Source organism: Gekko japonicus, unplaced genomic scaffold, assembly GCF_001447785.1.
Source record: "Gekko japonicus isolate JY-2015 unplaced genomic scaffold, Gekko_japonicus_V1.1 scaffold1327, whole genome shotgun sequence".
NCBI classification, from domain to species: Eukaryota; Metazoa; Chordata; class Lepidosauria; order Squamata; family Gekkonidae; genus Gekko; species Gekko japonicus.
In genome coordinates this window covers 403,690-426,611 of record NW_015160879.1, presented here as the reverse complement: position 1 = coordinate 426,611, position 22,922 = coordinate 403,690, and the positions used below count along the sequence as shown (strand labels likewise).

At 49.1% G+C, this 22,922-nt stretch overlaps 1 protein-coding gene across 1 annotated transcript in view; it reads right to left on the bottom strand.

Moving 5' to 3' along the window:
• WNK3 (WNK lysine deficient protein kinase 3) overlaps positions 1-22,922 on the bottom strand; it is a 91,365-nt gene that overhangs the window by 32,159 nt on the left and 36,284 nt on the right. The window contains exons 10-14 of the mRNA XM_015422950.1: positions 21,582-21,715; positions 12,250-12,293; positions 4,098-4,137; positions 3,001-3,148; positions 167-283 (exon numbers count right to left, since the gene is read on the bottom strand). Coding sequence (XP_015278436.1) covers positions 167-283; positions 3,001-3,148; positions 4,098-4,137; positions 12,250-12,293; positions 21,582-21,715 — 483 coding nt within the window. The remainder of the gene's footprint in view (positions 1-166; positions 284-3,000; positions 3,149-4,097; positions 4,138-12,249; positions 12,294-21,581; positions 21,716-22,922) is intronic.

Below are 22,922 nucleotides of genomic sequence, written 5' to 3'. Positions count from 1 at the left end.
AACTGTGAAGAAATGCTACAAATGAAAACAGAAAAACTTTGCACTTTGTCTTGAGCAACCCAAACAACTGAAATAGAAATCAAAGCATCCCTCTAAGCCAAGTGACCAGCTGGAACGTCCCTGGTAACACACAGCACGAGTGGGAAGTGGGGCCCATGACACTTGCCATGTAATCAGCAATGTCTTCTGGAGCATCTCCGTCAACATCAAATTTAAACGTCACCATCTTGTTGTTGTGAGTCTCTAGTTGGCACTCCACAGTGTTGTCCCCCGATGTTGACACCTGATTAAAGAGAGAACATTGTCACCGTGCCATTAGAAGGAGGTAAAGCATTGTTTCTTCTTCCCAAGCAGGCAAGGATTACTTCTTCTTGATGTGTGTGCCAGCAATCCTTTCAAAAATGAAACCTCTAGTCCAACAGTTAGAGGGGGCAGGACTTTAAAAGGTTCACTACTACTGAGGTGCCAGGAGCTGTGGTGGCTCAAGTGGTTAAGACACTGAACTGCAGGCTGTGGAAGGTCGGTAGTTCAGCAGTTCAAGACCCGGGTTGCCGCATGACGGAGTGAGCTCCCGTCTCTAGTTCCAACTCCTGCCAACCTATTCAGCAGTTCGAAGGCAAGAAATTGCAAGTAGATAAATAGGTACCGCTTCAGTGGGAAGGTAACAGCGTTCCGTGCGCCTTGGTGTTTAGTCATGCCGGCCACATGACCACGGAAGCGTCTTCGGACAGCGCTGGCTCTTCGGCTTTGAAACGGAGATGAGTTCCCTAGAGTCGGATTCGACTGGCTTTTGAGCAAGGGAACCTTTACCTTTACTTTACTACTGAGGTACACACATACACTTTATACTGTACTAAGTCATTACAGTGGCCAAAGATGACTGGTTTCTGTGGCATCTGCCTTCAGATAAAAGGGCTGGTGTTGCATGGGATACATGCCTTTCCTTTCAACGACCATCTGGTTCCAAATACCTATGATTTGCTTTAGTAACCTCAGGACTGGATTCTAGGTCCCATTCATACTTCACATTATTTAAAGAGCAACTCGCCTCAATTCATGAGAAGCTGAAATAACAAATTTACAACACATAGATTCCCCCTCCCCCAAGTAAAATTCTGGGATTGTTAATATGGGCAACAAGAGTAATATGTGCGAACAAGAATTTACCCCACATTGTAAACAGCTCATATTGTTTTAAGTAAGTACGTTTTTCAAACCTCAAAATCCATCCCACAGAAAAAGATCACTCATAGGAGCAAAACCACAAACACGCACTTATAGGTTTCTGTATGGTTTCTCCCAGGGGTCATTTCGTAGGAAAAGAGGTGCAGGAGCATATTAGCATGACTTATTTGCATATGCCACACCCCCTGACAACCACCGCTCAGGCTCCACTGGACTGTTTTGGATTGCTAGCTTTTGGGGGTGGGACGGACGTGCAGATCTGTCCCCACAGAGGAGGGAGAGCTTGTACCTGAATAAAACTTGGTCTTAAAGGTGCTACTGGACTGTTTTGGACTGGGGGGCCGGGGGGAGCTCTGCAACGTACCTGGCTGCTTCTTGCTCTGACTGAGGGCTGCTGGGAGCAGGGGGTGGGGCTTGTTGCATGTGCCCGCCCCCTGGGCTCTTTACTGCCGGAGCTCCACTCCTGTGCGCTCCTGCAGGAAATGACCCCTGGTTTCTCCATAAAACCGTGCCCAGAAAATTCTGTTACTAGCATCCTAGACTTCCCATAAAATATGAAACACACACACTGCCTAAATTATTTTCTGTAAATATAACCCGTGAATAAGCCACAGTTGCAGCTCCTTAACATACACTATTCATGTCTGAAACCCGAGACACAAAACTTAACCCGATATCAAATACAGTATTGCTGGGTGCAGGAGGGAAGGCGGCACGGCACAGCCTGATCTCGTCAGATCTCAGAAGCTAAGCAGGACTGCCACTTGGGATGGGAGGCCACTGAGGAAGGCTCTGCAGAGGAAGGCAATGGCAAACCACCTCTCCTTCTCATTTGCCTTGGGGTCGCCATGAGTTGGCTGTGACTTGAGGGCACTGTAAAAATCAGCCAGTATCATCATTCCCCTGTATAACTCAATGGTGCAACCTCATTTGGAGTACTGTGTACCGTTCTGGTCACCACTCCTCAAAAAGGATATTATAGCATTGGGAAAAGTGCAGAAAAGGGCAACTCGAATGATCAAAGTGTAGGAACACTTTCCCTATGAAGAAAGGTTAAAGCGCTTGGGGCTCTTTAGCTTGGAGAAACAACGGCTAAGGGGTGACCTGATCGAGGTTATAAGATTATGCGTGGGAAAGAGCAGGTAGAGAAAGAGGTACTTTTCTCCCTTTCTCACAATACAAGAATTCATGGGCATTCAATGAAATTGCTGAGCAGTCGGGTTAGAACGGATAAAAGGAAGTCCTTCTTCACCCAAAGAGTGATTGACATATGGAATTCACTGCCACAGGAGGTGGTGGCGTCTACAAGCATGGACGGCTTCAAGAGGGAATTAGATAAGCATATGGAGCAGAGGTCCATCAGTGGCTATTAGCCACAAGGTATAGATAGGAGCTCTCGGTCTGGGGCAAGTGATGCTCTATCTTCTTGGTGCTTGGGGGGGGGTCAACAGTGGGAGGGCTTCTAGTGTCCTGGCCCCACTGGTGGACCTCCTGATGGCACCTAGTATTTTTGGCCACTGTGTGACAGAGGGTTGGACTGGATGGGCCCTTGGCCTGATCCAACATTGCCTTTTCTTATGTTCTTATGTACACATACTCATTGTCGGGTGCAAATGTCCACACATGAAACACCAACAGGTTTGCAACACCAGGGAGGCATTAAGGCCCAGGCAAACAGCTCCCAAGATGGGATGCTTGTGAGAGCCAATCCGTGCCAGGCAGAGCCCTTTTTGCAGACGGACGTCCAGCCACTGCATTCCATTCTGGAACCACAGATCAGCCCAGCCCTTGACTCGGCACTTGAAACATACAAACCTGAAGCACGGTGAGCTGGAATTTGGTTCCCTTCTCGGCTCGGGCACAGGACGCCCTCCTTTGCTTGCTCTTGTCTTGCTTGCCGTTCCCACTAGGAAGGTCACTCCCATTGGGGCTGTCCTTCGGCGGGGCTGCATCAGGAATCAGGCTAAAAGGATACAAAAAGCCCTTGAGTACACGCAAAAGGAATACATGGGACTCACCCTAAAGAGGAACTGAAAGGTGAGTTTTCTGTTCTTTCATTCTGAAAGATCAGTTTGGGTTCTTCCTCTTGTATCAGCTAGCCCAGGCGTGGCCAAACTGTGGCTTGGGAGCCACATGTGGCTCTTTCACACATATTGTGTGGCTCCCAGTGGGCGGCTGGAGAAGCAATGGGGAGGCATGCCTCCCCAATCGGTCTTCCCTTCCTCAGCCACTGTTCCCCTCCCTGGGTAGGGTTGATGTGGGGGGAGGCAGAGAAAGAAGGGAACTTCAACTTGGAGAAGGCACTTGTCTCTTTAAATGCCATCTCCAAGCCAAGTTAGCCAGTGTGGGGGCAGGGGAGAACTTGAGAGATGCATTGAAAGTTAAAGTTGCTTTCTTTCCACCTCTCCCTCCCTCCCTCCCTGTGTATTGCTTTCTTTCCACTTTCTTTCCACCTTTTTTTCTTTCTCTGTCTTTTTCTCCTCTCTAACCCCATCTAAACTTATCAATTCAATGTTAAATGGCATGAGCTGTTAGGTTTAAATGGCATGAACAAATATTACACACGTTTTTTATTGAAAAGTATGCACATTTGTTTTTTATTTATTTTTATTTATTTATATGCCATTTAAACCTAACAGCTGAGTGGCAGAGTCTACCACTTAGCTGTTAGGTTTAAATGGCTCCCAGCCACTTAACCTCCTGAACTGTTCCCCGCCTGGGGGGCATTTAAACCCCTGCTTTCTGCTCCTGTCACTTTCACTTTAAATTGCTCACAAACTATACAAATGGGTTTGGTTCATCAACCGGCATATCCATTCATGTAGGTTCATGGTTGTTCATGGTTCAGCCACGAACCACAAACCAAACCACAAAAATTCATCGTGCCCATCCCTAATCTGAAGAAGACTCACCCTTGAACAGAATCTTGTTTTTGAACGGCTGGCTGTTGCTCTGGTGCTGAAATGGAAACCTAAACGGACAGGGGAGGGGGCAAAATACAATGAAATTAATACATTTGGCATTCACACCTGCTGTGCTTTTAAAAACATCCAAAATTCACTCTAGAGATGAACCAGCATTTTAGCTTACTAAATCTGGAGATTCTAGTTTTGCATTTGTTTCTGTGAAGGTAATTTATATCTATATGTATTGACAGATATCTTACCTAGATGATATTGCTACTATTCATAATTGTCGGAGAAAAAGTTAAATTAAATTAAGAGAGACTGAATTAAAACTCTGGGACAAGTTATACTACACTTTATGACATGGTGTCTGTGAAAAGAATGGCTTTGTGACTAACTATCATGTAAAGGAAAAGACACTTTTATATAGCTATACCCACAATATATATATTTAAAATGTTTATTTTTATGCCATAGAATCAATCCAATCTTGTAACCCAGTACCTAGCTTACAGTTCCCCAAGTGGCCACAAATGTACTTGGTGATCTTAGATGTACAGAAGAATGAGACCAGTAAATACTACTTCTCCTTCATCTACAAACTGGATCAAGGAGTTGGCACATTTTGACCAGTGTTCTCTACACTCCTTGTTTGTTTGGCATTCTTGATCACAATTAAACTTCTTAAGAGGGGAAACTCAACTCAACATAGCAAAGGTAGAAAGAAAAAGAGCTGCAATCTTAAAGGAAAGAATAATCAAGCAAACCCCCTTTCATTACCCATAGCCACGACTACTAACAAGAAAGCCCTCCTTGTGGTCCGGTACCACAGCCAGACAGGGGCCGTGGTGGCTCAGAGGTTAAGACACTGAGGTCTGTAGTTCGGCAGTTTGAGACCCGAGTGCCACGTGACGGAGAGCTCCCATCTCTGGCCCCAGCTCCTGCCAACCTAGCAGTTCGAAAGCAAGAAATTGCAAGTAGATAAATAGGTACTGCTTTGGTGGGAAGGTAACAGCGCTCCATGCGCCTCGGCATTTAGTCATGCCGGCCACATGACCACAGAAATGCCTTCAGATAATGCTGGCTCTTCGGTTTGGAAACAGAGATGAGCACCGCATCCCTTGAGTTGGATTCGACTAGCTTTCGAGCAAGGGAAACCTTTACCTTTTTACCACAGCTAGACTCTGAGCCATGCTCTAGATGGGACTGCTATTACAGTTCTCAGTGATACATTCACCTATCAGGTACATAAATGAAGGCCATCACTATCACCAGGAAACAGTATGAGGAAGGGAACAGAAGGCAGAAAAAAGTTCCAAGATTATTACGGCCTGGCAGTTCAGTGCTACAAACTGGGACTGACTCCTGACGACTTGATGTGATAGTTTCGAACTCCTATTAATATTCAGTGGAAAAGGAACCACGGAATGTTAGCTTCCTATAAAGAAGTGAGAGATCAGTTTGGCTGGAATTAAAACCTCATGCCAGGGGTCCCCGACCATTTAGTGCCTGCGGGCACCTTTGGAATTCTGACACAGTGTGGTGGGCACAGCCACAAAACGTCTGCCAAAGGAGGCAGAGCCGGGAACAAAACGGATGCTGCAGCTTACCTTCAATTACAATGCTCGTGCAGTGGAGGCAGCTGCTGCTGAAGCAACATTTTAAAAAAATCTGCACAGCCGGTCAGAAGCCTTGCTGGGCAAAAGCCCCAAACATTTGGCAGGAACCAGGAAAGAAGAAGCGTTGGATTTATACCCCGCCCTTCACTCAGAGTCTCAGAGCGGCTTTCAATCTCCTTCCCTTCCCCTCCCCACAACAGACACCCTGTGAGGTAGGTGGGGCTGAGAGAACTGCTTTTGAGAGAACAGCTCCGAGAGAACTGAGACTGGCCCAAGGTCACCCAGCTGCCTGCATGCGGAGGAGTGGGGAATCAAACCCGGTTCTCCCAGATTAGAGTCCGCCGCTCTTAACCAGTGCACCAATGTCAGCAGGCACCATGGTGCCCGTGGGTACCACATTAGGGACCCCTGCCCTATGCCACATCCACAGACAGGGGAGTTGACACGATAGGTAGGCTGAATTAGAAGAGATTCCAGGAGACTGTTAAACTAAGAGATTAGGAGCCCAAGCAGCCAACGGAAGGGGGTAGAAGTCAACAATGGAGAGAACCTGTGGGAACCGTATATGAAAGAAAAAGAGGCAAAGTTAGATAGGGAAGGCATGCAACTGAGGTCATGGGTGAGCTAATGGGGGTGGGTGGGAGGTGTTTGCCATCCGGGGTCTGAAGACAGCAAAAGTTATATAACTGTTGGAAATAACAAAATTGGGGAAGAAACCAAAGTGCCGGACAGTGAAAGATTCTGGTTCTGAGCCAGGATGACTGAATAAGTCATGCTTCTTGGACATTATGAAGAAAATCCGGTTGGTGGAAGAACAGTGTTAAAGAAAGGAGTAACTGGGGTAGTCGCCTATTTCTGACAGAGCAGTTACATTTTTAACAATTTTTCCATTGTTCAAAATCAGTCTTGCATTTAGTTCCCCCAGAAAGCCATACCTGTCAGTTTATCAAAATCTCTGCCACAAATACCACTCATGAAACAGATTAGAAACATTTGAACTGGTTAGCGAGCATTAAGATCACAAAACGGGAACAAGGGGGACTTTTATTTCTTCTGCACCCTCCCTAAAAGGGCAATTAAATCTGCTTTAGACCGATTCGTTCCAAAGAAAATATAACTCTTAATAACTGCACGCTGAACACGTTAGTGCAAACGAAAACGAAACGTAGGGAACTCAAGGCACGTATTTCATTTGTATGATCCAAGATTTTATGGCACTTACTAATTATTTTATACAACTTGGTTGTTTTCAGTACATTCAGTACATTACTAATTATTTTATACAACATGGTTGTTTTCAGTACATCCTACCTACATGTGCATCCTACCTCTAAAAGGAAAAAAAGTCTGTAATGGCTGTAGAAGAAACAATCAGTAGAGCTTGGTCCTCAACCTTTTTTGAGTCAGGCACCTTTGGAATTCTGCGGTGCTTGGCCTCGCTCAACCCATTGGGGAAATGGCCATGTGATCTTGAAAGCCCCCAACAAAGGAGAGCATTTATGTGGGCGAGGATGAATTCTTTCCCTTCTAACGTTGTTTATGGCAGATTCCTCCAAATTCCGAATAGTGAGAGAGTCTGTCCTTGTGGGGCAAACATTCCAGATTCTATCCAACATATATTGCAGGACTGCCGGCTACATTTTAATCCCCGGAGGGAACTGTTTGGTAATCTCTCCCTCCCTCCCAGTAACCTGGTGAATGGGATTGACTATCACCGCTTACTAAAAGATAATGAAATAGAAATCACAAGGGCTGATGGTAAATTACTGGAGAAGTCTATTAAAATTTATGAGGGGCATGTTTCATTATGAATTGTTGTTGTTCAGTCGCAGTCATTATGTGTGTGTGTGTATCTATATATATATACATATACATACACACACACAAACACAAACACACACATATATATATGTGCCTATTTGAGAACATATCTTGAACTGTGTATTTTGCTTGTTCCTTCACGACTGGCACAGCATGACTTCAGTCACACGGTGACGATCCTCTGGCTGTGGAGGCAGCTGCTGCCAAAGCAACATTTTAAAAAATCCGCACAGCCAATGAAATCTTCAATCAGAGGCCTTGCTAAACAAAAGCCCCACCTGACCCCACCCACTTTCGAAAAGCACTTGGCAGATGCCAGGAAAAGTGTTGGTGGGCACCCTGGCACCCATGAGCACCATGCTGGGGACCAGGGTCAGTTCACACGTCATACAGGTCTTGCGTCCTTCACATGTCTCCTGCAGGCCCTGTCAATCAAACGTACGCCTGGAGTCTTATGCTCAGAACTTAATTCCCAAGTGCCTGTGTAAAGTAGAGATGTGAAGGCCCGGGGGAAAATCGGAAAAATTGAGGGGAAAAACATTTTTTCCCCGTTTTTTTTCCTGAAGCCTTTTTGTTTTTTTTCCGAAAAAGAAAAAAAATTGATTATGGAACGTTTTATTTTAACATGATGAATAAAATATTTTAAGACTAGGTGTTCAAATATTTTCCAAATCATTTCTAAAATATATATATATGGTATCAGATTGATCTAATTTCTGTGCACTGAGGACAAGCAAGTCCTAGGTTACAAACTGAACCCTCCAATGCAAGAACAAGATGCATTTCTTCCTTTAGGAGGTGCAATTGTCAGAAGAAAATAAAAAAGTTTCAGTTTTGTTTTTGCATGTGGGTGGGTATTCTGTTTGAAATAATTGTTTGAATACACTATATTTTTAATATGCTAATTGTGATAATTTCATGCCAAGTAAAAATGTCCATAGTCATATTTTATGTTCCTAAAGTAACAGAATGACTTTCAATCTAGAAAAGACAAAAGAAATGCTAATGTAGCATTTTTTCAATTTTTCCGAAAATTTCCGTTTTCCCCCGAAAAAAATCAGAAAAAAACGGGTTTCTTCCCAAGCTTCAAAATTTCCGGAAATTTTACATCTCTAGTGTAAAGACAACTCAGATTGGGACTGTGGCTCCCAAGAAGGGGAGAGGGATCAAGCGTTGCACAGACACTATTGCCCAATGTGAAATAGCCCTAGACAGGGTGTGGGGGCTACATCCAAGTTTCTCCAATAGGTTCAATAAGAGCTCCCTGGGGCCATTTCAGGTTAGGAAACCGCATGTGGTGGGCTGGTAGTGAGAGGTTAAAAAGGCTTCTCTCTGTGTACCACGGTCCCAAGCTGAATCAAACACGTGTGCAGCCTTCGAATTAATTTCCAAGCACAGGCCTGCGGCAGCCACGTGGAAGACACAAGGACTTTCTAACGTTTGAACTGGTCCTCAAGAAATACACCTAGACCCAAAATGCGATTACTCCAGAAACTAGGAGACAGAGAGGACACTGTGGGATGGGTGTGTGTGTGTGGAGCTCTGGAAAACCTACGGGATGTTACAAAACTTTGAGCAACTCACACATTCGGAGAAACGAGCAAGGCTCAGTGTCCTACTGAACGGCATCTGGCAATTGTTCTGCACCACTAGCTTGTGGAAGAAACTGCTCAAGGAGAGGACTGCCTTGAGCTTTTGGGACAATAGAAACATTGTGATGAGACATAGCCGTTCGTGCCTACCCCCTTGTACTCTCCGGTTATCGTTCTGTTATTTAGCACTCACTGTGTGGCAGAAACCTGGAAATCTAATTCTTTTCTGTTTTGATCGCGGCAGACGACGTGGAAATTAAGGGCCCGGCTGGCAGCCCAACAGATACACAGACTGGCATGAAACTGCATGTTTGGAGCTAGGGCAGACATAGTATGTTAGGGCTGTATCTGCACAACAAATGAGCTCAACTGGGATGGCTCTAGAGCAAGTGAGCTGGCCCTGAATGTTCCCTCTAAACTGTAGAGTCTATTGAGCAAAAATTCTACTTTGTGAGCTGCTGGCATTAAAGTTGTGAGCGAGCGATTTGGATACTGCATAAATTAGTTTGCTCTGGAGCCATCCCTTCCTGAGCGAAGGCAAAAATGTGTGAGCCAGGGGCTAAAAAACTGTGAGCTAGCTCACACTAACTCAGCTTAGAGGGAACACTTGTTGTTCAGTCGCACAGTCCCTGCCTGTGTCCTATCATCACCTTCACCATCAGCTTTTCCCCCCAGCCACGATTAAAATTTGCAACGTGGACCTGAGTTTTAGGTTGCTTTGTATTAGAAAGCGTGCTTTGTTTCGGGCTCCCTCATCCTGGAAGCTTCACAAATACAGCTGTTAGCGCTGGTTACTACTTGGTCCTTTCTCTGCATTCCTAAATGAAATCATACATGCTAAATGCTATTTTTTTAAAAAAAGATAAACGGAAGGGAGAGCAAACTTCAGAACGTTATTGGCAAACAAACGACATGCAAATTACGTATTTGGGGGGAGACTGAAAGCAATTTGTGGGTTCACACGAAGTCGCCTTTTACTGAATCAGACCCTGGGTCCGTCAAGGTCCGTCTTGTCTACTCAGACTGGCAGCGGCTCTCCAGGGTCTCAGGCGGAGGTCTTCTACATCACCTATAACCTGATCCTTACTGGGGATGTCGGGGATTGAACCTGGGACCCTTGGCACACCAAGCAGATGCTCGACCACTGACCCACAGTGTGTCATAGTTGTGTTTTGTTTTTCTTATGGCTCTGTTCTTTCACTTGCATTAACACAGTTTTTATTCTACCAGCTCAGGACTTTAACGCTTGATGAGCTAGTAGAGGGTGGGGTGGACTCCTTAGAGTTGGGGGCAGGGCCAGCGTCAGCATACCCTGAGGTGAGGCAGCTGCCAGAGCTTCTGGCAGGGCCCACTGATGTAAAAAGATACAACCACCATTCACTTCATTGCTAGCACTCCACCATGCTCCCAGTTGCAAGCACTGCCCAGTGCCACCGGGGAAAGGGCTGCAGGCAATGGTGAGCGTGGGCAGTGGGAGAGTTCGGGGCAGGGGAAGGACACACAGGAAGATGGGAGGCATCCAGGTCGGAGGAAGGAAGTTGGGGCACGGGAGACTGGTGGTGGGGAGGCTGTTTCTCCTTTAAAATGATGGGAGGCATCCAGGTCGGAGGAAGGAAATCGGGGCACGGGAGACTGGTGGTGGATAGAGGAGGGGAAGGGTGTGACGTCCTTGCTAACTGGGGAGGCTGTTTCTCCTTTAAAAATTCCAAATCTCTTCTCTTTTGGTAGAATGACCTAGGGTCTGGGCACTTCAGAGGACTATGTGGCCCTGAGGAAGGACTATTCTGATTGCTGGGATAAGTTTAAACAAAGATTGATTTATTTAATAAAGAACAAAATAGGTTTCTGGTTATTTTGAACTGTTGCTGAAGAAAGGAACTTGTAAATATAACTGGCAAAGCTTGGTATCATAAACAGGCTCTCAAACTCCACAACACCACTCTGACAGGCTTAGACACTCAGTCTAATCTCTCTCTCTCATATATATATATAGCCACACAGGCTAAACTCTTTGTCTTCTTTACACAGAATAGACTCAAGCTCTCATAGTCACACAGACTAAACGGTTTGTCTTATTCACACAGAATAGATGCAAACTCCCATAGTCACACAGACTATACTCTCTTCAAATTTCAGACACAGAATTCCTCTCATAGACACCCCTCCTCCCGCACTCTCACTCATCAGCCAATCACATCACACTTGTCTCCCTCTATCACTCTTCTTACAGTACTGCAGTCAAACGAAACATTTAAAGAAACACACACACCAAAACATGAAATCATTACAAAGGGGCCCTGAGAACTCTCTGCACGGGGCCCCTCAAAACCTATCTGGGTGAGAGCTCTTCTGATAAGTAGCTAAAACGTGTACTCTTTCACCATTAAAAAAATTACGCAGCCGTTCTGTTGAGAATCTCCCAGTTTCCTTTTTTTTTGGGGGGGGGGGAGAGAATGCTTGAAACTCCTGCCAACCTAGCAGTTCGAAAGCAAGAAACTGCAAGTAGATAAATAGGTACCACTTCGGTGGGAAGGTAACAGCGTTCCGCGCGCCTTGGTGTTTAGTCATGCCGGCCACGTGACCACGGAAACGTCTTCGGACAGCGCTGGCTCTTCGGCTTTGAGACGGAGATGAGCACCGCAACCCTAGAGTCGGGCTCGACTGGCTTTCGAGCAAGGGAACCTTTACCTTTACCTTTAATGCTTGAAAACAGATTATTTTTTACAGTAACAGACATACCTGTGGGGCATCTTGTCCTGGAACTTGTGGCTGAGTTGTCACGCTAAGCAGTGTTTGCAGGTTCGAGGCTGCCGCCAGAGAACTCTTAGTAGACGCCTGCTGCTGGGCCATCGACTCTGCTGACAACATGGGCGTCTGACAAACTGGCTGGTGTGGGACATGCGCCGGCTGCACGGGCAGGGGTGGAAACGGCTCGCTATTGTCGGTGGGCTGAAATGCTTGAGGCTGCCGGAGGACATGAGTGCTGTGCAAGAACCCCGGCAGTTCAGGGGGTTGCTGCGTTGCATAAGCTTGCTCTGGCTGCTCGGGGAGAGGGGACAGGGTCTGTAACTGGTTCAGGGCAGACTGCGGGACGGCGGCTTGGAGTGACTGAGCCGAGCCTGAGGCCTGCAGCTGAGGGACGGGATGCTGGCAGAACTCCTGGTACGGAGCTTGGGGCTGGACATGTGGCACGAAAGAGGGCTGAGATGTGGGGAAGGGGACTTGCAATCCTGGCTGTTGCCCTTCCGCAAGCTGAGGCACCACGTGAGGAGGCTGTAGCTGTTGGTTCCCTCCTCTGCCAGGATCTTGCTGGACCAGATACGCCGGCAGCTCAGACGGTTGCTGCTCTGCAGGATAAGCGTGGACTTCTGTGGGTTGCGCCAAGCGGATCTGTTGCTCCACGCTGCTGGCACCGCCGTCCTGCACCCTATAGGCTGACTGCTTGGGGGAGCACATTGCAAAATTTGGCTGCTCTGTCGCCTGAACGGCTAAGTGAGGCTGCTGGATCTCTGGAGGCTGAGAAAGATAGGGTGTTGGCTGAGTAACGTAAGTTGCCTGCCCAGGGTAGAAAGGCTGCATTGGATATGTTGGCTGATCCAAGGCCTGCCCTGGATAGGTCCCCGGAACTGCATAAACTAATTGATCTGGGCACGGAGGTTGCTCTGGACCCTGCATCGAGTAAGCAACGTGCATCTGACATGCCACATGCTCAGCAGCCTGCAGCTGGTTGTTTGGCTGTGCTTGGTGCGCTGGCTGCTCCGGAGGCTGAAGCTGATGCGGGGGCTGCATCTGGTACATCAGTTGTTCTTGGCCTTGCAACTGGTACTGGCTCTGCACTGGATAAGCCACCTGTTCTGAAGCTGAGCCCAAGAGCTCTGCCTGCTGTTTTTCCGTGTCCTGCTGGACGGCAGGGGGCAACTGCTCCACAGAACTGGCGTGCAGAACAAACTGTTCCTGCTTCTGTTGCTGCAGAGGAAGGTGGTACAACATCTGTTGCATTGCACACGTATGTTGATCTGCTGACTGGTGAATCGCCTGCTGCTCTTGCTGGGCCAGAGAAGCCTGCACCAAAGAATCGACAGGCAACCCTTGATACGGCTGGCTTGGCTGCGCTGGTGCCATCTGCTGAGAAGGCGGCACGGTAGAGATCTGATGCGCAGACACTGCTTGCTGGGGATGCTGGATGGAAGCCATCTGCTGGGGATCCTGCTGCAAGGAACCGACCTGCTGGGCAACTTGTGCAGACTGCTGCATGACTGCCCCCTGAGGTGGCTGTTGAACTGATGCCACCTGCTGGAGAACCTGTTCAGGCTGCTGCAAGGTCGCCACCTGCTGAGGAACCTGTTGGGCGTGCTGCATGGAGGCCACCTGCTGGGGAACCTGTGGGGGTTGCTGCAGGGATGCCACCTGCTGGGGAATTTGCTGGGGTTGCTGCAGGGACACCATCTGCTGGGGAACCTGTTGGGGTTGCTGCAAAGACATGGCCTGCTGGGGTTGCTGCAGGGACGCCATCTGCTGGGGCATCTGTTGTGGTTGCTGAAAAGACATCACCTGTTGGGGTTGCTGCAGGGACGCCACCTGCTGGGGAACCTGTTGGGTTTGCTGCAGGGACACCATCTGCTGGGGAACCTGTTGTTGCTGCAAAGATACCATCTGCTGGGGTTGCTGCAGGGACGCCACCTGCTGGGGAACCTGTTGAGGTTGCTGCAGAGATGCCACTTGTTGGGGTTGCTGCAGGGACATCACCTGCTGGGGTTGCTGCAGGGACGCCATCTGCTGGGGAACCTGTTGCTGCTGCAGGGACGCCATCTGCTGGGGTTGCTGCAGGGACGCCATCTGCTGGGGTTGCTGCAGGGATGCCATCTGCTGGGGTTGCTGCAGGGACGCCACCTGCTGGGGAACTTGCTGGGGTTGCTGCAACGACGCCATCTGCTGGGGAACCTGTTGAAGTTGCTGCAGGGGAACCTGCTGGTTCTGCTGTAGGGACACCACCTGTTGGGGTTGCTGCAGGGACACCATCTGCTGCGGAACCTGTTGGGGCTGCTGCAGGGATGCCATCTGTTGGGGAACTTGTTGGGGTTGCTGCAGAGATGTCATCTGCTGGGGAACCTGCTGGGGTTGCTGCAGGGACGCCACCTGCTGGGGAACCTGCTGGGGTTGCTGCAGGGACGCCACCTGCTGGGGAACCTGCTGGGGTTGCTGCAGGGACGCCACCTGCTGGGGAACCTGCTGGGGTTGCTGCAGGGACGCCACCTGCTGGGGAACCTGCTGGGGTTGCTGCAGGGACGCCACCTGCTGGGGAACCTGCTGGGGTTGCTGCAGGGACGCCACCTGCTGGGGAACCTGCTGGGGTTGCTGCAGGGACGCCACCTGCTGGGGAACCTGCTGGGGTTGCTGCAGGGACGCCACCTGCTGGGGAACCTGCTGGGGTTGCTGCAGGGACGCCACCTGCTGGGGAACCTGCTGGGGTTGCTGCAGGGACGCCACCTGCTGGGGAACCTGCTGGGGTTGCTGCAGGGACGCCACCTGCTGGGGAACCTGCTGGGGTTGCTGCAGGGACGCCACCTGCTGGGGAACCTGCTGGGGTTGCTGCAGGGACGCCACCTGCTGGGGAACCTGCTGGGGTTGCTGCAGGGACGCCACCTGCTGGGGAACCTGCTGGGGTTGCTGCAGAGACACCCCCTGTTGGGGTTGCTGCAGTGACGCCATCTGCTGGGGAGCCTGTTGGGGTTGCTGCAAAGACGCCATCTGCTGGGGGACCTGTTGGGGTTGCTGCAGAGACACCCCCTGTTGGGGAACCTGTTGGGGTTGCTGCAGTGACGCCATCTGCTGGGGAGCCTGTTGGGGTTGCTGCAAAGATGACATCTGTTGGGGAGCCTGTTGGGGTTGCTGCAGAGACGCCATCTGTTGGGGAACCTGTTGGGGTTGCTGGAGAGACGCCATCTGTTGGGGAGCCTGTTGGGGTTGCTGCAGAGACACCCCCTGTTGGGGTTGCTGCAGAGACGCCATCTGCTGGGGAGCCTGCTGGGGTTGCTGCAAAGATGACATCTGCTGGGGGACCTGTTGGGGTTGCTGCAGAGACACCCCCTGTTGGGGTTGCTGCAGAGACGCCATCTGCTGGGGAGCCTGTTGGGGTTGCTGCAGGGACGCCACCTGTTGGGCTTGCTGCTGGGCTTGCTGCAGCGCCGCCTGCTGGGACTGCTGTAAGGATGGCACTTGCTGGGAAATGTGTTGAGATGGCTGTGTGGGCACCACCTGCTGTGGAACTTGCAGGGGCTGCTGCATGGAGGACACCTGCTGAGGCCCCTGCTGCATGGAGGGCACCTGCTGTTGCTGCTGTGCAGACACCACTGGCTGCATGGATGCCAGCTGCACAGGAATCTGCTGGAGAACCTGCGGCGTGGATGTCACTTGCTGTGGGACTTGCTGCGCGGATGTCACCTGTTGGGGGATTTGTTGTGCGGAAATCACCTGCTGAGCCGCCTGTTGCGTGGACGCCACCTGCTCGGGAACTTGCTGGGGTTGCTGTGTAGAGGCTGCTTGCTGGAGACCTTGCTGAGGCTGTTGCATGGACGTGACTCCCTGTGGGACTGGCTGTGCAGCCGAGGTGTTTGGGAGACCCTGGGCTAAGTTCTGAATACTGTTGATAAACTGAACCGAGGACTTCCCCTGTAGCACAGGTGAATGACTGACAGGCACAAAACTGGTGGACACGTGCTCCACTTCCACTGATCCTGTGGCAGCTGACACCTGACCCCCCACTTGAGCGGCTGAGTCCAACTGCTTGTTAGGTGGCATGGGCTGGTTCATTGTTTGTGGAGCAGGTATGGTCTGAGGGGAGGTGACGGCCAAGATCTGCTGAGGGACTCCCATGATAGATCCATCCAAAGTCTGTCCCTCCATGCCGTAGGATACTTGTGGATCTGGAGGCTGAGGGGGGAAAAAAATATTCAGGTTAAGACAGATCACCTTTGCAACAATATCTTATTTTAAGAAATTTCAGTCCCACACATACAAAAAGAAAAAAAATATCTTCTCATACAACATAGCAGGAAAACATTCCGCAGATATTGCCTGTAAAATCCTGGAACCCCTGGCAGCAGAAAATAATTGCCGTAGCCATACGTTATTTCTGGGAGCAAGGAGCAATTCAGCGTTCTTTCGGCAGGGGGTCCAGTAGTTGGCAACTCGCATTTCTCTCGGCTGTGGTCTAAGCAGGACCAAGGAAAGGTCAGACTAATAGAGGAGATAGAAAAATCGCCACACTGTGAATGTTCATTCTCAGGGGCTCCAAGGAAGGGGAAATGGTGATTCTTGGTATGTATCTCTTCCTGGTAATATGCAGAGGGTCTGCTAAAAAAATACCAAGTAGAGGGGCTTTTCCAGAGCTACTCAGAAAACCAAATGTGCACCCTTTTTTCACTGTGGAGCTCAGGCTAAAAATCTGTCACTCATCGGTGACAACTAGAGAAGTACTTGATAGGAAAGAGTTAACATCCCACTGGACTTGAATTAACCTGCCTACATAGCCATATTAGCGCACCCAAAACCAATTCTTTATTTTCTATCATGCTTGTATTCTAAACCACAGGAAAAACAACACACAAGCAAACCCTGTGATATGAACAACATTTATAAGATTTACATTGCTTTTCTAAAACTTTACAAAATTGCAACAATTTGTCCAACATTCTCACTTATACAATATTGTAAAAAAAGTCCGCATAGTCCAACATTATGAGTACCCTGTTGTTCATATCACAGGGTTTGCTTGTGTGTTGTTTTCCCTGTGGATATCTGTGACCCCTTTTGTTTTGTGCTGTATTCTAAACCAGCCTTTTGTTTGGGGAAAGGGAGATAGGTGGGTAGACAGGTCCACCCTGGAACATTTGAGAAGACACATTCCCAGCAAGTGACGCTTTTTCTTCCTTCCAGTGCTTCTGCCATGGAGAAATACTGACTCGCGGGATGTCAAAAAGCAGCACATCCAATGAGACAGGGAAAATTCGGAAAAATCTCAGCTGTTCTCCCACAGGTAGCATCAGCCGAAGACTATGCAGCTATCCGGTGGTGTCCAATATATGTGTGAACTGACTTCCAGGTTGCCACCTTACTGACAGCTTCCAATGACAACCATCAGTAGCTGGTTATTGGCAGGCACCACTTGGCCACCAACAAGGGAGGGTGATGAGCTTTTGGCATCTTCTTCCCTCCCCTGTTCTTGGTTTCATAAGAACATAAGAGACGCCAATGTTGGATCAGGCCAAAGGCCCATCCAGACCAACACTCACACAGTGGCCAGAAATACCAGTGCCATCAGGAGGTCCACCAGTGGGGCCAGGACATTAGAAGCCCTCCCACTGTTGACCCCCCCCAAGCACCAAGAAGACAGAGCATCACTTGCCCCAGAGTCCCTATTTCATTGAATGCCCACGAGTTCTTGTATTGTGAGAAAGGGAGAAAAGTACTTCCTTCTCGACCTGCTCTATCCCATGAATAATCTTATAAACCTCAATCATGTCACCCCTCAGTCGTCGTTTCTCCAAGCTAAAGAGCCCTAAGCGCTTTAACCTTTCGGAACTGCTATCCTCATGGGCTCAATGTGCCTGGCTGTGACTGCCCCTTGCACCTAGAGGTGAGATGATGACTGGCCTAGAATTGAGTGACAGCCAGTGCTCCCTCTAAACTGAGTTAGTGTGAGCTAGCTCACAGGGTTTTTTAGCCTCTAGCTCACACATTTTTGTCTTAGCTCAGGAAGGGATGGCTCCAGAGCAAACTAATTTATGCAGAAGCCAAATCGCTCGCTCACAACTTTAATGCCAGTAGCTCACAAAGTAGAATTTTTGCTCGGAAGACTCCACAGCTTAGAGGGAGCATTGGTGGTGGGGTCTCAGAATAACCCCTACTTCGACTGAATTATTTATAACATTTCTATCCCGCCTTATCTCCTAGGACCCAGGCCGGGAATGATACACGGACCAGGTTGTGAGTATGCAAGTGATGCGGCTGCAATACTCCCGTTATCTTCTTATTGCACGATTTAGTGGTGGGGACCCCCCACCACCACTAAATTGTGCAATAAGAAGGTAACGGGATCTATTGATCTGCCATGTCCAAATGAAACCTGGCTGGATGATGGTGATAATGTTGTTCTTCTGCAAACTGTCCCAGCCAAGGATGTAGTTCTTCATCAAACCCACCCAGTGGGAGAAGTTGCCATTATCCTCCACTGGTCTCTCTCTCTCTCTCTTTCTTTCTTGGTCTCTCTCTCTCAGCAGGTTCCTCGGTGCAAACAATCCCAGCCGTTGATGGAACATGCTTTGTGCTGAGATCCAGGTTTACCATCACCTGCCTAGCTTGCCAGTGGTTACCCCTGGTAGCCAATGCTCCCTCTAAGCTCTGGAGTCTTGTGAGCAAAGATTCTAGTTTGTGAGCTACTGGTATTTGTGAGTGAGCGATTTAGTAAATTAGTTTGGTCTGGCGCCATCCTTTCCTGAGCTGAGATGAAAATGCGTGACCCGGAGGCTAGCTCACACTAACTCAGCTTACAGGAAACACAGCTGATTGTATATCCTTTGGAAGTCTGTGGCATGAAGATGAGCCAGCAGGTTACTGTGCTTTCGGTCCCTGAAACACGTTCTGCTTTTATGGACAGTAGACGTTGCTCTTCCCAGTGTAGGCTTCCCTCAGGCCTCCTCATGAAAGGGGTACGGTCTTCTTGCTCCTTCGGTAAATCAGCTTGTGCTGATAACACAGCTCATCTGGAATCAGCAGATCAGCATATGTATTCTAGGGATGTGCATTCGGTTTGTCTGAACTGAATGCACCCCCAAAAATGGCCCATTCGGGCCCCTTTCGGGCTGCTGCGGGTCGGTTCAGATTCTCTGATCTGAATCGGCTTGCTGCCGAATTGCCGCCGAATTTCGGCGGCAATTCGGCCCCATTATATCCTATGGGCCATTGAAGTCAATGGTGAAAACATAGGGTATATTCTGGGGGCTGGAGGAGAGGGGGTTTGAGGGAGGCTCCAAACTCACAGGGTAGCCTGCTGGAGCCTCTCCCCAAGATACCCACCAAATGTCAAGAACATTGAACCAGGGTACCAATTCTACAGGCCCCCAAACAGGTTGCCCCATCCCCTCCATTGTTCTCTATAGTGGGGAAAAAGTAACTTCTTGAAACTTGGTTGGTATCTTGGGGAGAGGGACACTGCGCTATAGTTAACAGGCATTTGTGAGTAATGTGCAGCTTGGCCCTCAGAGGGGAGTTATATATTACATTAGCCCTCTGTCCTTTCCAGGAGCGAATGCTGTGAGGGAAGTTCTCTCAGAGCCATTCTCTCAGGAGCAGTTCTCGAGAGAGCTCTCTCAGCCCCACCTACCTCACAGGCAATGCTCCCTCTAAGCTGTGGAGTCTTGTGAGCAAAACTTCTACTTTGTGAGCTCCTGGCACCAAAGTTGTGAGCGAGTGATTTGGCTACTGCATAAATCAAAGTTGTGAGCGAGAGATTTGGCTACTGCATAAATTAGTTTGTTCTGGAGCCATCCTTCCTGAGTGAAGGCAAAAATGTGTGAGCCGGAGGCTAAAAAACTGTGAGCTAGCTCACACTAACTCAGCTTAGAGGGAACACTGCTCACAGGGTGTCTGTTGTGGGGAGGGGAAGGAGTTTATAAGCCGCTCTGAAACTCTGACTGAAGGGTGAGGTATAAATCCAATCTCCTCCTCTTCTTCTTCCTCTTCGTCTTCCTCCTCTTCTTCTTCTATATCACAGAGCTCAAGATCCTCTGAATAATTGCAGTTGGAGCAAAATCCCTTTCTGTTCTTACACATAGAGACCCGCTCTTGATGCAGACTACATTTAAACTCAGCTCATCCTTCCCAGCCAACAAGGGCCGTTCTCTCTATCCTTGCCAAAAACACTTTCTTGAAATAGCCTTGGAATCGTTTACCAGCATTAGACTGGCATAGGTTGCATCGGTCCAACCTATCGGCTGCAGCTGGCAGGGTTTCAATGCAGCTTCTTGCTGCGGCAGATGCTGTCGTCCTGAGAAACACAGAGACCCAAGATGAACTCAGAAAAAACCCTCCCAAGATTACCTCCTGGCAAGCAGGTGACTACTATTAACACAGCATTGCCTTGAACCACCAACTTCTCAGGCGGCTCGTCCAGGAGTTTCTTCCCTCAAAAACTGCACATTTCACGAGCAGATACTGATAAAACAAAAAGTTATTTGATCCCAGAATCATTCTTTTTCCTGCACAGCTCTGGCACTGATCTGTTCTTTTCCTCTTCTAGCCTACCACGTGTCTCGGTCAACTGAAAACAGAGCTCGTAACAAACAGGTTTATCGTTCAGAGCTGGACGGCCACTTTGCCCTATCAAAACCCATATCAGAACACCTCGTTCGACAACTGCACCGTGTCTAAGCTCCATCAACAGTGCTCATAACAATTTCCACAAAGTCCTTCCTGCACAATCAGTCTTTGTGCACAAAGTATCTCCGCTTGTCAGGGGTCACATCAGCAACTGTACTTTTGGGCAGCGGCCGGGGCCCCAGGAACTGGCCCACTGCCAACTTCGGTCCTCCTTTCCTCTGTTCCAAAAGAACACTGGCCTACCTGTGCAGCTACAGCAGGAAGGAGCGGCGGCCGCTGCCTGGAAATAAAAGCAAGCGGGCAAGTGACACTGCTGGCTGCTCCTATGTCCTGCTGCCCACCTGGAACAACAAGTTGCAGTGGTTCCTAGGGGAGCAGCGGCTGCTTGACTGACAGACTGCCCTTCTACCTCTCGGCAGCAGAGGTACCTCCAAATAATCTGATGGCCACCACTGCCCCAAAAGAGGTGAGCAAGTAGGTGGGTAAGCAACCTGCATTGATGCAACTTGGCACCACCGCTGGAACCAACTGATTTCCCTGGGCAGGTGAGCGACTGAAGGGCCACGGCAGTCAGATGTTCACTCGCTTGCCTGCTTATCTCCCTCGAAGTGCAGGCCTACTCCAGACAGACTTTTTAAAAAAGGAGAGTCAGTTTGGTGTCGTGGTTAAGTGCGCGGGCTCTAATCTGGGAGAACCGGGTTTGATTCCCCACTCCTCCATTCGCAGCTGCTGGATGACCTTGGGGAAGCCATAGTTCTGACACAGCTGACTCTTGAAAAAGAGCAGTTTCTGTCAAGAGCTCTCTCAGCCCCACCTACCTCAGTCCCAGGGTGTCTGTTGTGGGGAGGGGAAGGGAGAGGAGTTCGTAAGCCGCTCTGAGACACCTTTGGGTAGTGAAGGGCGGGGGGTATAAATCCAATCTCTTCTTCTTCTTCTCTTCAGCTGGACTACAAGAAGGATTTCCTACGAAACTGTCCTCGTGCAGTTACCCGTGGGAACATGGCTCAATGGCTTAAATCCATGTGGGGTCCTTTCAGTCACTGCAAAACATGGAGGTCCTTACCATTCGCGGTGCAAGCTGCTGAACGGCGACAGGGGAGACCTGAGCCTGGCAAGCTGCAGGTGGAGCCAAGGTGTGGGTAGGGAGAGCCGGAGGCTGGTTCTGGACTAGCGGCAACACATTGGGGTGGGTCGCGTTTGTTGGCTGCTGCTGAATCTGCTGGAAGAACAGTTAAAAAAAAAGTTGCTCTCAGAAACAAAATGTGCTCGCCTGTGCTCCAGTGCTCCCAGTCTCATCTGCCCTGTTTAAATTCTCCTAAGACACCTTCTCTATTGCAGATTGCCTAATCAAAGATATGCTCATAAGCATAGTTATGGTATTCATTATTGAAGAACCCAACCGTTCAACAGTATGGAAGTGCCCCAGTACATCCATTGCACATTCCTAGCAATGCTTGGGGCCGTGGTGGCTCAGAGGTTAAGTCGCTGAGCTGCTCGGCTGTTCAAGACTCGAGTGAGCTCCTGTCTCTGGCCCCGGCTCCTGCCAACCTAGCCGTTTGAAAGCAAGAATTGCAAGTAGATAAATAGGTACCGCTTCGGTGAGAAGGGAACAGCGTTCCGTGCGCCTCGGTGTTTAGTCATGCCGGCCACATGACCACGGAAACGTGTTCGGACAGCGCTGGCTCTTCGGCTTGGAAACGGAGATGAGCACCGCAACCCTAGAGTCGGATTCGACTGGCTTTCGAGCAAAGGAGACCTTTACCTTTTACCTTTATCAATGTTTACTATGAAGGAGTCAAATGAGCTGTTGGCCCTTTACAGCACTCCATTTGCATTGCCTTGTTAATCCTTACCAAAAGTTTGTAAGGCAGGCTGAGAACTTGATGATTCGCAGTTCTTTCTCTTAGCCTCTATACTAACCAGTCCCTAGGCTTTAAAAAATGTTTAGGTTTTTAAGAAAAGAACAAAATCAAACTCTTAGAAATCTATAAAGGTAAAGGTGAAGGTTCCCTTGCTCGAAAGCCAGTCGAATCCGACTCTAGGGTTGCGGTGCTCATCTCCGTTTCAAAGCCAAAGAGCCAGCGCTGTCCGAAGACGTTTCCGTGGTCATGTGGCCGGCATGACTAAACACCAAGGCGCACGGAATGCTGTTACCTTCCCACCGAAGCAGTACCTATTTATCTACTTGCAATTTCTTGCTTTCAAACTGCTAGGTTGGCAGGAGCTGGAACTAGAGACGGGAGCTCACTCCGTCATGCGGCACACTCGGGTCTCGGACTGCTGAACTACCGACCTTCCACAGCCTGCAGTTCAGCGTCTTAACCACTTGAGCCACCGCAGAAATCTATAAATATATATATATAGAAATCTATAAAGACAGCATAAGCCAGGGGTCCCCAAACGTTTCCCACATGTGGCCAGTT